At 40.8% G+C, this 16803-nt stretch overlaps 1 protein-coding gene across 7 annotated transcripts in view; it reads right to left on the bottom strand.

The window, feature by feature from the left end:
- The window catches only part of GPM6B (glycoprotein M6B), a 112546-nt gene that overhangs the window by 68049 nt on the left and 27694 nt on the right, over positions 1-16803 (bottom strand). The window contains exon 2 of one of the 7 annotated variants that reach the window (XM_065072959.1): positions 15772-15922. The exons of the other annotated variants lie outside the window; for them this stretch is intronic. Coding sequence (XP_064929031.1) covers positions 15772-15922 — 151 coding nt within the window. The remainder of the gene's footprint in view (positions 1-15771; positions 15923-16803) is intronic. 7 annotated transcript variants of the gene reach the window in all.

The following is a 16803-nucleotide window of genomic DNA, read 5'->3' as shown; positions in this document are numbered from 1 at the left end:
TGTTATTTTAATTTATTCAAGAGTACTTCATTTTGCTACAGACATTAGTGAGGTTACAAATATTCATGACTCTCCAAGTATTAATTTTATGGCATCTTTCACTTCATCGTATATTTACCCATCTATTAACTTAAATGGATGATTTCACCGCTAATCATTTCTACTAACACCCTTGTAGACATTTGTGACTTCAATACTGAAGATGTAGGTGGCTGGCAAGACTTGTTTGTCTGCCTCCTCCCTCCTGCTATCTAAAATTAAAATTACGTGACCAGGACAGCGTGCCTCACACATCCTCTACTTCTTTGACAGATAGCACAGGTCTAGACCCAATTTCCACCCGAAAAGTGAATCACTCCAGAATGGTAAGGCAAAGCTTTTCTTAAGTAGGCACATCACAGCCTCTTGGGAGAAAGAAACATGACACAGATGTAGAACCCAAATCTGAGTATCATAAAAGTACCATTAAGAAAGATGCTTTGAAAAAAATTGTATTTATCTTTCAGTTGTCTGATTTTTATCAGAATGGACCCTAATTTGGTAAGACAAGAACTATTATTCTATGATTATGCTGTAGCTGAAAAAAGTCTTCCTACCTACAGAAAATTCATTTAGGATGTCTCTTTCTTTGTACCATTCTCTGCTTATTCCAAAATAATGTCCAGCAGTCCACTCTCCATCATTAACAGAGCCTGGTAATCCTAATCCCATCACATACACCTCCCTGATCTGCAACATGACTACCTCGGTGATCAACTGCTGTGGAAGAAAACATTGTTCAAGCACAGCAGTCTTCAGCCTGCAGTATCTAAAAGCCTTCTTCCCCGACTGAAAGGCAACTCTTTTCTTTCTTTTCATCACAACACACTGCAAAACAAGAGACTACAGCATGACTAACGAATCCCTGAATTCCCATCTGCCAACACAAGTCAGTCAGTGTTTTACCCGCTCGCCCCCAGCTACTCAGCACTCTGAGGCGTCTGCTGAGCTCCTGCACCTGATCCACTTCGAAACGGGGTGGGTTGAGAACCGCAGCACACAACCAAAATCTTCCTGGCAGGGCAGCAACCGCCTCTTGCTTGCTTATGCTATTAGATGAAAGACTATTTTTGATAGCTTTCTTGTCTTTTGTTCTACTGTCAAGTTTCATTGGCTGTAAATCACAGGAAGACCATAAAAAGAGCTCATTTTCATTTCCACATCCAGTATCAAAGTTTACTTTCATGACTGTTGGAGTATGAGATGGGCAGAGATCACTATCTAGCACATAATTTTATTATTTGCTTGCGAATTTTCTGGCCTCATTAAAAGTATCTTCTTTACATTAAAACCCTCAATGCAAAAAAAAAAAAAAAGCTTCTTTCTGGAGTGTCTTCTGTCAAATCTAAGGCAGGATGAAAAACTGAGCAATTAATTTCAATATGCTTAAAACAATGTACCTTCAAACTCCAAACTACTGAAAGTGGGAGGCAGAGTGGAAGTGAGAGAGCTCATCCTCCTCTGCCTGTTTCAGTTGTTACTCAACGACCTGGTTTGTGAGCCCAGTAAATCAAAATGTTCCTCTGTTCCCTCTCCCTTTTCCTCAATGCACCAACAGCGCATCCCACTGAATCTGAAATCAAATACCGCTACAACTTTGCAGACAGGTAAAACCTACAACATGGATAATTGATACGGGTGGAATAAAAATCAGCTAAAGGGAGCACAGCAGGGAATCCACAGCCATTTTGATGCAAGTTTTTCTCCATCTGGGGAAAAGCAGAAATGCAACCAACCTGCCAAGGGGACCTTGCCCACCCTGCAGCTCCGTTGTATGAGAGTATTCTTGTTCTGCTGAGGAGCGACCATATGCTGTCAGCTGTCACCATCAGCAAAAAGTATTACTGCATTAGCACCTTCAAGGCTCAAGTAGGGAGAAGGCTCCTGCTGCTCCAGGCACGTCAGGAAGGAAGAAAGCAGCTGTAATCCTAGACTGAATTCCTTGCTGCATAGACAAGTTGCAGGAGCTGAACAAAAGAAACAGATGGCACAGAATATCCCTCGACTAAAAGGATAAAGCAATAGTGAAATCAGGGCAGATTATCAAAATCTGAGACTTCAATCAGACGCTCACGATCATGGCCAGATTGATACTACCAAGGCAGGCGCACTCTGGAAAGGTACGTTTACATAAACATTGCTTTTCTGGACAGGGAGCTCTTTCCACATGCACACAGCAGCACTACAAAGAACCAGAAACTGTGTGCAAAAAAAAAGCACGATTAAAGTCAATAGAGTTGTTTGAGGAAGAATTCATATCCAGGCCAAGGAGACATCAGAATATTTTGTGTGTTCACATGCATAAAAAAAGGCAAAATGTTTTAATCAATTTTTGTGCTTCTGGGAACATACTTAGTAACAATCCAGCAGCAGGTTATCTCAGAGCAGGCAAAAGTCAGCATTGTCCTATCGTATATCATTACCAGATCCCACTAGGTATGCATAGGATACTGCAATTAGGAAAGGGGTTGTTTTTCTCCCCTCATCACTTCTTGTTCACAAGGATGCAAAGGTCAAACGTGGCTTAAATAAGTAGCGACTGCTCAATGTTGTCAGAGAAAAAGTCAATGGGAACACACTGTCATGAAGATGCAAGGAGCAAGGGAAAGACAATGGCAGTCATTCATTCTTTAAAATGACGTGTTGCAGCAAGACTTTTGGACAGTGTTTTCCTTAACAGAAAGCAATAAATACGATCAAATGCCTGTCCCCTTACTTCTTTCAGTTGATTTTCCAAACAGAACAAACAGCAACCATTAGGTAGCATCACCCGTTCTTTAATCCCTCAAAAACTCTTCCGAGAGCACCTGGTTATAGAGAATGATGCTTGGCCTCTCAATTTCTGATGCATCACAACCAAAGCTGTCAGAAAAAAGAAAATATTCTTCCTATGAAACTAGGAATCATTTGTTTCCATGGCAGCAAGGACAATGATGAGCAGCTCTGGCAAACAGCTTGAGAATTATTAGGAGCACAACGTGGATCAGCTGATACAACATAAATAGTGCAGGAGGTGACAAGAGCAAGCGATAGCCTTTGAAGTATGAGAATGATAGAGCCAGTCATCAGATCAAGACTTCTGTCTTTCCCTTTCATCCCTGCAGAGAGTCAGGAGAAAACCATCAGTGCAGATGGATAAACAGCACTGGAGGAGATACGATGGCATCTCTCAATCATAATGCTGTAATCCCAAAGTGGGCTTGCAACAGCTGACACCTGCATGAGAACAGCAGGAATTTTAAGTTTTCAAAGTGAGGTGTAAACTTTGTTTAATCTATGCTCTGCAACACACTGTCAACTGTTACCTGAAACAGTCTGACAGACACTATACTACTCTGTTTGTGGAAGCTGCATATCTAAAACAACACCCACTCTAAACTCCTTTTCATCAGTGAAATGAGTGTTATTCATCCTCAGTTTTGAGGGGACTGACACAGAAGCTCAAGGCAGCACGAACCCATGAGAAGAATCCAACTCAGGCTCCAAATAATCTGTCCTGAGCACAGGATTTCACTCACTCCAACTGTTTGTCCATAAATGCACTAAATTTTTAGTGGATTCCACCTTAATAGTGTTGTATCTTGTGTCTTTACAACCTTGAACTAGAATTTTGGTTCCAAAACTAACTGAACTAGAAACACTGATAGTCAATCAGCTGCAACAGTTTCTAAAACAGGACATTTGCTAAAAAAAGGCAAATTCCATCACTTTTAACGTTCAAAGAGTTGCACATCAGCTCTAAGTTTCTACACTGTGATAGAAGATTAAACTCCCTGTAAAGGTTTTCTATATGGATTCACTTAATACTGAAGATTGCTAGCAAGTGCATTTTGGGAGAAATATTGTTCATGTCGTTATGACATTGCAACCTTGAAGGCACCTTGAAGACTGAGTAGCATCACAGGGCTAATACACTTACAAAAATCAAGATTAAATTCCTCTCTTGCCATATGAGAACAAGGTGACAAACTTTCAACAAAGCTATCATTAAAAGCACTCTGTATAAAACAACTCAAAGCTTTCATGGAGATTATGTCCAGTCTGCAGTATAGATTATATATAGCTTGATACAAATACCTAACTGAAAAAATCAGAAGGAGCAAATTATTTTCTTCTATGCGGAGCAACAAAATATTCTGCAGTCCCCATCAGGTTCCTCAGCCACACATTACACAAGAAACCTTCCCTCAGCAAATGAGAAATATGCCAGAGACAAGCTTTGAAAGAATCTAGACCTGACATCTTCCTGTTTGGGGAATTATCGTTTGCAGCCATCAAGTAGTCTTGAAATAATAGCATGGGAAGATAAGCACCATGAGGGTGCATCTATCCCCCAGGAAATAAACATGTCCATATGTATACACAGAGGAAAAAAGTATCTATAGCATGATGTTTGTGGGAACATGGGAAGAGGAATTTCATGTTGCTTAAAAATATAAGTAATGATGCCCAGCTGTGTCAGAGCAATAACCATCTAACCCAGTACTCTGACTCAGAGAATGACAAAAGCAGATGCTATTTAGAAAGATCGTGTGAGTCTGGCCATTTTTCACAGATCTTTCCCCTTATACTCCCTGAGGATTTGGAATTGCTATATTAAAGAAGTTAGTGGGTACTTGGAATTTACCACTGAAATTTTCCCTGAATTCCTGAATCTTTACATACCTGTAAATTACAGTTTTCCAAAATTAACTTTTGCTGTGGTAGATGCTGCAGATTTTGATCAACACCAGCACAAAGATTTCAGTGACACAAACCAGCCTCAAAACAAGACACAGACAGGTACCTGCAAACTCATTAGTACGATTTTTCCCTTTATCATCTGTGTATTACAAAGAGAGAAAAGTCCTCCTTTAAGTCAGTTCTAGTTCAATGCCTATTTGTTCATTTTGGAGCACTTAAAGTTGAATTCTATTAAAAATTACTGAAGCCAAGCCAATGTGCACTGGGGATCCTGGCAGAAGAATGTAGGTGCCATTTTCATTTCCTTTCTAAACGGCAGGAAGGCTCTTTCCAGGAAATAATATTTTTACATTTCATTGGCCTATTTTAACCCACCATTTTTGTTATTCACACTCTTAGACCACATTATTACAGCACTACAAGGGACAGAAACACTGCTACCACTGTATCACACAAAGTCAAGCTCAGTCACCTGAGTTTACCACAGCTCTGAGGCAGCTGCTACCACTGTGCTCAACCTCAGCCATGAGCCCATTAAAAAAAAACCCAGGCCTTATTCTCTTGAACGCATTCACATAAAGACTGTTGCTTTCTATGCAAAAAAAGCGCCGCATATTGCAGTTAAATTCCCACCCTTGCAGTCCATGGAGAAGGTTGCCCACACAGCAAGCAAGCTGTTTAAAAGCTTATCCCTGCACATGTTGGGTTCACTGTCTAGCCAGGAAATGCTTCTGTCTCCCCTTGCTCAAAGGACACCAGCGTTGCTGAAGTTTAGCAGAAGCAGCCATTATTCTGGCTGAAAGCAACAAAATGTTACCTTTTGGGTATACTAACTGCAGGAAAGCTTTGGGGTGAGAAGAAAAGCCCAGGGAAAAAAACAAGGTTGTAAAGGGTATAGTTACCCTTCTATCCACAGAGAAAGATCTTCCTTGGGACTGGATCCTAGTTAAAGGGCTGCCTAAGTATGCTGCTACCTTTTTTAACTCAATACAGACCATTGTAGTGTTATTGCAGTGCCACCAGACCACGATATGCAAGCAACATGTGACACTGGTTCCACAGAAACCTCTTCTGGTGGCAAGTGCTGACTTTTGATGTACCTAGCAAGCCCAGGGAGGCAGAGTCTCAAACATTTAAATCTCAAATACTTAAAACACAAGCTTATAAAGCAGTGCCTGTGTTAGCCTGACGTAGCATAATTGCTCCAGATCGACGGTGCCCTCACAACTGGTGCCGATGTCCTCCCCCACTGCATGCCTGAAGAGACCTAGGCTAAAAGCTAAGCACAGAAGCAGACAGAAGGAGCTGAAGGATCAACTTGAACTTCTCAGGGAAAGCTCCCTGGTTGCTGTTTGTTAGGCCAATGATGCCCTTGTGGTTGAAATGGGTTAAATTAAATCAAAGCAGATCAGTCAAGAGGCCAACCCCTTCAGGCTCTTTTGACAGGCAGCATTGCCAGAGCACACCTGACACCAGCTGCCATCTCCAAAGGGCTCATCTACAAGCCCCCTCCTGCCACTCCACATGGTTACCTAGAGAAAGCCTCCTCAGCGACGAGGCTAAAGTTAGCTGGTAACATAGAAACGCGTTCGCACTACCCACATCTCCAGATGTCAGATTAATTTAAGCATATTTAACCATATTCAAAATCCATGCACTGCCAGGAAAACAAGTGCGCTAATTTGTGCCTGTGAGAACTTCAACTGACAAATCCAGAAGCAACACATAAGTGATAAACAGGTTAGATAGTGGAAATAATCATGCATTTACTCTTGGCTGTAATTTGTCAATATAGGGCTTTTAGCAAGTAAAAAGCATTTGCGCAGGGACGTAGAAAATGAAGCACTGCCAAAATGATCAGCTGCTAGAAGCAACACTGCCATCTCATGATTTTATTTCAAGTCTCATGATATTCAGTGCTTTCATCAGGGCTTCATCTTCTCAACTGTTAAACCTGAGCTGTAAATTAAAAAAAAAAAAAAAAAAAAAAATCTAATTTTCTAGCCTCCATTTTTTTCTGAGAAAAAGCCTGAGAACATAATCTTTAACAATCCACAGACAGGCAAAATTGAGGAACCCAAACCACACAATTCAAAAACAAAGCATGAGCTTTTGGGTCATGACTTTCTGACAGCTCAACCTTCTGCATCAAACAGCTGTCCTCATGAGCTAGGTAAGTGTAGCTGGAAACCCAGCAGTTGAGTTCACAGACAGAGTTGAGAAGGTCTGACCCTCTCCTCTGCCAGCTCCAGAGCTCAACTTTTGGACATTCAGAGATAAAAAAAACCCTCTAAGACAGAAGCCCACACTTTCCTCATACTAGAACTGCTGGAAGGGACCAGCATACCCCAGAGCTCAGTAACATTTTTAGTTCCTAGCAAAAACTGAACGTGCTTGATGGACACACCACTCACAGATCCCCTCTTCCCTTATGACAATGGGGCTACTGGCAAAGGAGCTCTACGAAGAGGCCATGGTTTGGTGTTCACAAGCACATGAAGAGTCATTCAAACCTGAAGCAAAAGGCCTTTTGCTGTTCAGAGCAATGCCTTGCTCTTCAGCTGAAAAGGATGAAGGCACAACCTAGACATCAGCTCCTCCACATGATGTTTCTCACTCCAGCTGCAGTTTCTCCCCACCACACAAAGACTCTCCATGCCCTCCCTGGCACGCAAACCAGCTGACATTTTTTTCCTGGCCCAGCAGGAGCAGGGAAAAGCCCTGTATCCACAGCAATTCAAAGCATCCTCTCAGCAATAAACACGAAGTTTCTTACTAACAACTCAAGGCATCTCTTGATGTTAGCCATTTTATTTCATCCATGACAGCTGGAAGGCTTCCAAGCTGCTTTAACTACGTGTGGGCTTGATTTATTTTGGGAGGGCAGGAAGACCTTAGGCCAGACAACAGATACAAGCAAGCCTGGCCAAAGAGCACACCGGGCACAGCACCCCAAGTCCCCCCAGCTGCCTGACCCCAAGTTGCAACCCAGGGATAAGGCTGGTGGGACCTGTGCTGTGCTTCAAGGCTCAGGATGTGTTTCTCCCAGGCCACATCTACTCATGGTGACAACAAAACCGTAACACTCCGCAGAGGAACGCATGCAGCTGAGAGATGTACTCTTGATGGTAGGTCTTCATTCAAAGGGCTCCCCACAACAGCAGATGTGCTGCAAGGGCTTTTTTTCCATTCCACACCCCCTCTCCCCAAACTTCACTTACAAAGGAGAGATTTTCTGGACTATTAGGTTTCCAAAGGAGCAAACTTGAAGGGCAGAGCTCATGATTTCTTTCCTTTGCAGAGGAGCACCAGCAGAGGCCACCACAAACCCAAGCGAGCAGGTTTCCAGTTGCACTGGCAGGTGCAGGGGTTCACCCACACTCATGGGAAAAGGGACTGGAGATGGGCTCAGGGCTTCAAATAGCGCTTGACCAGTGTTTGAACAAGGCATCAAAGCAAGCCTCATCACTGCGACCAGTCGCAGCTCTTATATTATTCAGTTTTGATTTTATTCCTTTCTTCTTCAGTTTGAACCTCATTATTACACTCAGAAACGCACAAGGGAAAAAATGGTAAATAATACAACTGTATTTCCTGGATGTCAATGCAGAGTGCTAGGCATTCGGCAAGGAGAAACCCCAGTGAATCTTCACCAAGAGGCTGGTGTTAAAGCTGTCATTCTTATATCCTCTTGTGGTTCACAATAAGCCTCATTTACCAATTTAAAATTCCGTTTCTGCTAGGAGAAACTAATACAGGTCAGCTATCACCCCAAACTCCTGCATATATGAAGGCTCTAGCCTTATACCCACTCCTTTCTTAGGAACAGCTGCTGGCCAAATAAGTACACAGAAACCTGCAAGGGACCACATTTGTACCCCCAAACAAGGCTGCTTCAATTTAACAGTTATAAATTGCCACTGGAATAAAAAAAAAAATTCAGTGTGACCAGGCCAGATCAAGCCAAGTTTCAGAGCTTACCACCAGTCCAAAATGCAAGCTAATATCACTTGGTCACCGAGCACACATTTTCTATAGGCAAGGAGTTGTGGAAGGTAGACATACTGAATAGATGTATTTTTGGCTGATACTCTTGAAGGAAGACACCTAGAGTTAAAGGCAGGGTGACTCTTTAAAATATTTTTTAAGAAGGCCTAGATTTCTAACTAGCTACAGACAAGGTGATCTGGTCCTTGTTATTAGTAAAATATTGAAGGAATACTGTAATTTCAAATACTGCAGCAATCTTTCAACTCTCTCTTTTCTACTTACGTGTAGTTCCATGTTGTGGTTGGAGGGAGGATCCGCAGATGAGCAGCATACCTGTAAGTTACAGGGACCATTTGTTTTACCCAAACATCTGACTACTAGTCCTTTTTCCTTAGTGCTTCTCCATAACACCCTTCACACTAAAAAGCTCCCTTCCTAGTAGTATTTTTTATTTCTATTATACTATTTATTATAGATCCCAAACAAGATAAAGCTAGGTGTTGGTTATTGCACATATGATCATTATTTACAAGACATGTCTCAGCTGTAGGTGTTATGGTGAGGAGAAGACCCAGTAACAGTTCAGAGACTGCATCCAAGGAGATTAATTTGTTATGGTAGGATAGAGCTTTCCTCAGCACCCATCAATGCACAGTAACTAAATGACATTGGGTGCAGATCACTTCCTCCTACAGCCACAAGTTTTAGCACCTGGCAATTCCTGCACTAGCACAGCCCTGAGAGTGGTCATACACAAAACCTTTAAGCCTCTTGCTACTGTGGAGCTGTAAACAAACTCATAAAATTGTGTGCTTTCTGTCCTGTTATAGAAAGCATCGTCCAGCAAACTCTTCTAAAATGTATGCATCTTTTGTGTGTGTGTGTTTGGTTTTTTTTAAGGTGTGTGTAATTAAGTAAAAATACAACAGTATAAAACTGTTTTATTATAATACCAAATGTGCAGCTTTACACAATCTGTGGCAGATTCTGCAAAGACTGCATGGAAAACATTCTTCAGTGGATGCATGTATATAAACTCATCAGGCTTGAAGGAACCCTAAGAATATCTTAAGCTCTTGCTTAACCCAAAAGCTTTCATTAAAAAGACATTTTTTAATTTCCTGACCAGGAAGGCTTTCAGGCAATGCTATCTAGAACTTGTGTAAGCAGACTGCACAATTTACCTCATTAATATACTTTTAAAAGAAAACATGCAACCACAAACCTTCAACTCTGGCTCTCCAGCACTGCTTCTGGATCTTGGATGGGGATATTTACTGGAACCAGCAGACCCTTTTGACCCAAAACAGTAGAAAGGCATCTCTTTGCCCTTTGCACTTGATAAAAATGAGAACAGCAGCTTTCAAGCGAGGCCAGATTAAAATCCCCCCACTTTGGCTCAAGCAGAGGCGTGTTTCATTGCCAGTTCTGCGGAGGCTGACCCAGGCATCTAGAGGCGCTCAGCTCCAGGCTGGGTGCATATGAGGGAGTCACAAACGCCAGCTATTGCAAAGCAAACCCACCTCTCCCATTCACCCACAGGTAGTGCTTGGACCCAACAGGCAAGAATAAAGCAGTAACTGTAGCAATAATAACAACTGCTGCCATCTATTTCTAAGTCATTCCTCACTGCCCAGTTATGTGTTATTGAGCATTACTCATTAAAGTCACATAAATCAAGGTTAGAGTGATAAACAGGAAAAAAGTGTACATGTGCTTTCTCCCAGTTGCTTGTAACACACCCATGGGTTCATAGATACCTTTATTTTTTAGACTCGGACAGACCTCCATCTGTCATCAGATCATTAGTCTATAAAGAAAAGAAGGAAGTGTGACAAAAGATTTTTAACATCTGAAAGGTTTCCACAAAGAGGATGAGAGCATATCATCCTCCCTATTCACCAGGGACAGACAGTACGGTTGGATTAAAATGACAATAAAAAGAAATTCAGACTGGTTGGTAGGAAACTCTGGGGAAGTGGTAGCTGAGGGAAGAGAAAAAACAGGAAAAAGAAAGAAAAAAAACAAAGGCAAACCCCTGCCTTAGGTGTAAGGACCAGAACAGGTCACCCAGAGGTGCCCACAGCCTCAGTCCCTGGAGGCTTTTCAGAACAGGTGAGGTAAATGTGTGTTGGGAATTGCAGGGAGACTGCAAGGAGCTGGGGGAGAACCCACGGGAGGACAGGTATCAGTGTGCTTTCTTACAGTGCCATGATTACCAGATTTCATTCACTTTCTTCTTGTCTTACAAGTGCTTTCACCAACAGCCACGTATATATCAGACAGCTGACAGGAGACTGCTGCTCAGAGGAAATGCGTTCACCAGAGGTGAGTGGCAATCTAAGTCTTCTTTAAAGGTCTGAAGAGAGGAGAAGCACCTCTTACCTTCAACAACTCACCACTGCCCCATCTCATGACTTTGAGCTACCCTTGGCAACACCTCCTGCATTTCAGAGCAATGCAAAGACCCACCCGAGGGGATCTAACAAGTTTTTAGCAACGGGGATGTTGCAATTTCCTTTTTGATCCGAGGGGTGAGAGGGAATACATTTTATTCCACTGATTTCAGCTACTCAGTTTTCTTTTATTAGATGGTATGTGACAGAAAAGAGTAATTCCTTTGGCATTTTGTTGTTTAGTCATAAAGATCAATATTTTGAAATCATAACAATTATTTCTCCAGGTCAGTAAAAGGTTGATCATGCTGGGTTTTTTATTGACTCACAGACAGTACAGCTAAGCTCTTTGCTTCCCTCTTCATGCTCATATATATTAATCCTTTAAAATGAAATTTTGTAGGAGTTGCTTTTCTTTGTTTAACTATGCAGTTAAATAAATGGTACCATAATGCTCTGGATAATGCATAACAGCTTTTATCCACAGATTTTTGGCATCTGTGTCCTTAAATTTGTCACAGAAAGCAATAGAAAATTTAAAAATAATACCAGGAATTTCTGAAAATCTTTTATAGTTCATTAGTGACCAGATCTTTCCAGTATCTCCTAAGACTTATGCAGTTCTTTCCACACATAGGTATTGGCTGCACTCCACAAACGTAACTATTCAACATATGTATTTGCTCTATTTGGCCATCAACTTTTTTAAAAACAACTTTTCCATTCAGGAGAAGTCTAGTTATGAACCTATAATACAATAACCTTAACCACATAAAAACTACAAGTTTCAACAGCAGTTTGCCTAAAACCTGCTCCTTTTACAAGGAGTTTAAACTCAGTATCAATGATTCAAAGCATCAAATAGCTTTCTTCATTGTCAGAAAACCTTTACATGAGTATCTAAGGAAACACCTGGAAAATCTGTACTGCTTTTAATCCAATAACACGGAATAATATTTTCAAACACCTTATGTGCATCTATAAAATAGGTTACGCTGCGCACTCACGCTCATACATGGAAGCAGTTGTAGAGTTGGGCAATTCTTTGGTGACACACAGAAGACCCACAGAGGGCAGAGAACTGAGGTGCACCCACGGCTCCCTGGTTTCTCCTCCCCTTACCAGCCACCTCATGTGCCTAAGGGGAGAACTGCAGCACTGACAACTGTGGTAAAAGGGAGTAGGGTCCTGTTACCATAGATCCTTGATACACTGAGAATACACAAATAAGTATGCGGTTGAGCAGGGCTAACGAGTTCTCAGCTCCCAACCACGTTTATTATCTCCTGAACAGCACTGTGATAGGCATCCTGTTTGTTTGTTTTCTTTTTTTTTCTTTTAGTTTGTTTATTTGAGGGTTTGTTTGTTTGACCTTTTTCCTTTTTGTTTTTCACTGAAATACAAAGGTCACTGATTATTCAAACTTAAACACAACATTTTTTTCAAGCTGGGGAAAATGCATAGAACTGGCTGTACTATTTATTCTGGCTTCTTAAAATGGTGATCTGATCCTTGAGCAAAGATAGTAACAGGTGAGCCAATTAATTTTACTAGCTAATGTATAGGGAAATGATTAAAATTTCATCAACCTTTTAAAATAAATGTTTGCTATTTCAAGGTGAAAATGGAAAATCGTCTTGTGTTGACTGATGCCATTTCCATCTTCCATCTAAGGTTACCCACCCTTTGTATTATGCAGTGATCCCATAGTCAGACATAAATTCTCATAAAATAGCCTGACTCATTAAATAATGCTTAAGCAACAGGCATTCATACTAAATCTTCCATTAATGAGGTATTAAGAAGGCGTTTGCCATCAACAAAAAGTAGCAACAAGCTACAAGACCACATGATAAGGGTAGAGGAGGGAGCTGAAATTTGACCTCCTTGCAGAGTCTTCACCCTGCAGCAGGACACAGCAAAAAGTGATGTATGACACTACCTGGTGTCATAGAGCTGCTAAGAGATGTATATACGAACACATTCCCACTGATATTTAACAGCTATTTACAATTTGACTTGGACATTTTTAACCAAGAAAGTCACGACAAAGTACAGATGAATTAAGTTTCCCTGTAAAGTTTGGCAAGTAGTTTGAAAGACCAGTTGTCTGACGGGACATTCTCAAGTAACTCAGATAACAAGCGTACAAAGTCTTTTTCATGCCAGGGACTTCTCTCCCACAGCCATGTAGCCATATTTCCCTGGAGGGGGCGCAGGAGAAATGGCGGAAGAAAGAGGACCATACATACCCCAAAAATGTGTGTTACGAACTCTGCAAATAAAGTCAGAGTCATTTGGAAAAGACCCCTGGAGGTGAACGAGTCAAATCTCCTGCTTATAAAAGGAGCAGTTTCAAAGTTAGACCAGGTTGCTCAGGACCTTGCCCAGCTGAGTTTTGAAAATCTCCAAGGTCAGAGTTTCCACAACCTCTCTGAGCGACTTCCAGCACTTAACCACTCTCACTGCAGTTTTTTCTTATGTCCAATAAAAAAAACACCCTCTCTTATTGCAACAAGTGACAATTGCCTCCTGTCCTTTTGCTGTGCACATCTCATTATGATTTGGTGATGAGACCTGGTCCCCAAGCCCAGCCTTCTTCCTCCCCTCAGCCTCTTTTGTTATATGCTCCAGTCCCCTGAACAATTCACTGGATTTCCAATGGACTTCCCTCTCAATCCAAGATAAAGCAGTTGCAAAGAAGTGGCAGCTCAAGGAGCAACGAGTCATTATTAATCTGCTGTGACCATTTTAGTGGTTCTTACACTGACAGGACATAGAGAGAAGCACCAATAAGTCCTTTTCTGAACGCGCCATGACCATACAAAAGCACTCAACAGACATGCTTTTCCCACACCAGTTAGGCTGGTCAACAGCTTCAGTCTCATTGCCATCTTGCTAAGAGTCACCACCCTTGTCCAAAATCTTCTACTGTAACAAAGAAAAAAAAAAATCTAGTTGCACTGTAAAAACAATCAAGATACATCAAGACAGTATTTGGATAAAAAACAAACTTGCTGGACAGTAAGAGTTTACTTTTTTTAATTATGTGCTGTTACAGCTCTGTTACAGACACTGGCAAGTTCAATGGGAATTTGTATGAAACCTTCCAGCAAATATAACATACGCATTTCATGTTAAGACAGAAGAGAGGGATTACAATACTAGATAACACGCTGACCATGTAGAAAAGGTTTTTTATATTTATGTGTGTGCGTATATATATGTGCGCATATATATATATATATGTACGCCCATATATGCATTAAGTACTTTCACTGGCTTACAAGAAGGAAAATCCAAATAAATCTGTTTTGACTGATTTTATAGAAGTAATAGCCTCCTGCAAACGAATACAATTTAACAGTCCAAGCACTGACTCAACTCTGTAAAGCAATCTGAGAAAAAGCATTTTGCCTCCATCCCAATAAACAAACCATGACCTTCCACACTGATATAGTATCCTTTCAGCTCAAAAAAGAACAAGAAATTTCTCGGTAAGTGCTTTTCTTCCCATGAACTAGCTCCTCATCAGGAGCCTGAAAAAAAAAGCATGAGGCTTCAAACTCGTCTCCATCAAATGGAAAGTATCTAGGTAGTCATTTATGGGGGTTTTAAAAGAGTAAAAGTACTTTTGAATTATTTATTTATAAAGTGTATTTTAATCATTTTCAGTTAGCAGTTTGGTAACTTAAGTTAGCTAAATTAATTTAGCAAAGAAAGAAAATAAATAAGGCTTATTACAGTAAAGATATCATAGTCAATGTATTCATGTTGCTTTGAGGTAGAGGGAAAATGCCGGTACAACAGAAATAACTTTTGCACTAGTAGAAAGTTTGTCAAGAGATTTCTGTGCACAGTGATACATGTTCAGGGAGAAATTCAAATATGCAGCTTCTTCCATAAACTGCCTGATCAGTTTTGCTCATTGGGCTACAAAGCAAGAAAATCTGTTTCCACTTCAACTATCCATCTTCCCAATGGTAAAACCAGTAAATGACTAGGTGGCTTCTTGTTTGCTGGAACTGGATGAGGTATCTTTCAAAGTAATTTTAGAAAGCAGAATAAAATGGAGAGGGTTTTATCTATAGATAAGACTATAGATAAATGGCAGCAAGTTCTTCTGCATCCCAGGCAGAAAGCAGTAATATTGTTGTGCAACAATTCAGGTCAGGCGGCAATTAGCAAGTGGTCATCACCCACACTTCCCATGGTTTCTAATACTTCAGCATCAAATTTGGCTGGTCCTGGAAACATCACTTACTTTGAGCATAGCGTCCCAAGAATTGCTAAAGCAGCAAACTGATAATTACAAGGAAACAGCTTTCACCAGCTGGTTCTAGCAATGAAGCCCGTAGGAAATGACTGAGGGGAGATGAAGGAAAAAGCATTTCCAACCTGTCAACTGAGAACTGAAGGAAAAAAAAAAAAAAGAGTCCAACAACTCACTCTGGTCTTTTAGTCTTTTGCACCTTAAAAAGAAGTTTACACTTCCACAAAATGGGTAACTATCAATGGTCAAGTTCTTAGCTAAAATTTCATTAATAAATTATACTTCCCTCTTAAAATGATTCAAAACCAAATTAATAAGGGTTATAAAACAGAAAGCAGCCCGATGCTCTACATTTAGAAACCACAAACAGTAAAACAAGTACAGCCTTACGATCTTCACTCATAGAAGACGTGAGATGCAAAGACACTAGCAATGACGAGGTCAACAGCTGAGCAGAGACAAAGATGCAACTGTGGCAAAAAAGCGCCCTCCATTTCTCCTTCTCTGCTTGCTGCTTGGAAAGAAATATCAAGATCTGAGCCTGCAAGGGAAAAGAAGCACTTTCAGTTTATTATTGTAAGCCTTGAAAACAGAGCTTTACTGAATGCAAGCACCACTGAGAACTACATCAGATCAGTCAATATCTTCACACACACACCCTCCCTGGAAAATGTCCTTACTAATCAAAACACATTCCAGTGCGGTTCTATAGGAAACAATCTAATTTTACTTGCCCATAATTAATTTCTGGCTCTCCCAGACACTGAAAGTCCATTTTCCTACTTCGGAGTAGTTCTATTTTGAGAATAGTGAAACAGATTACAAAAACATTCCTCAAATACAGAACAGACAAGTTGCTGGTACTCATGTGTGAAAGTTCCATTTTTCATTCTTCTCAATTCCTACAACTGCCAAAAGGTATGCAATTTAAATTTCTATTTCAGTATATTGCTCTAATTATATAGTCCATATCTTCAGCTTACATAATGATTGTATACTTAGCAAGCAGATGCAGACTAACACACGAGTTGCAGGATGTCAGACTCGGGGCAGGTGGCGGAAGAAACAGATCAGGACACAGAGTATTCTCATAAATCATTTTCACAAAGCAGTCACAAAGAAAGCATTTAACTGAAACTGAGTAATTTAGTGTTGCGTTGGTCTGCTTTCCAGCTGCAAATTAAACTCTAGCACCGAAAGGAATGTACTAAACTGGTTCCAAAATGACCAGATGTGCACACTCAAACACCATTCACACCACTCTGGTAAACAGCTGGAGCCAAGTTTTGACAATGGCAACACTGCAGTTCAGTACTGATGGACAATATCATCTGAATTATAACCAAGCGATATGCTCCTGCCAAAAAAAACAAACTAAAAAAAACCTAGGGACATTGTGGGAACACATTCAGTAGCCAGGGA

The sequence above is a fragment of the Columba livia genome, chromosome 1, assembly GCF_036013475.1.
Source record: "Columba livia isolate bColLiv1 breed racing homer chromosome 1, bColLiv1.pat.W.v2, whole genome shotgun sequence".
In the NCBI taxonomy this organism is placed as follows: Eukaryota; Metazoa; Chordata; class Aves; order Columbiformes; family Columbidae; genus Columba; species Columba livia.
This window is presented reverse-complemented; position numbering and strand designations above follow the sequence as displayed.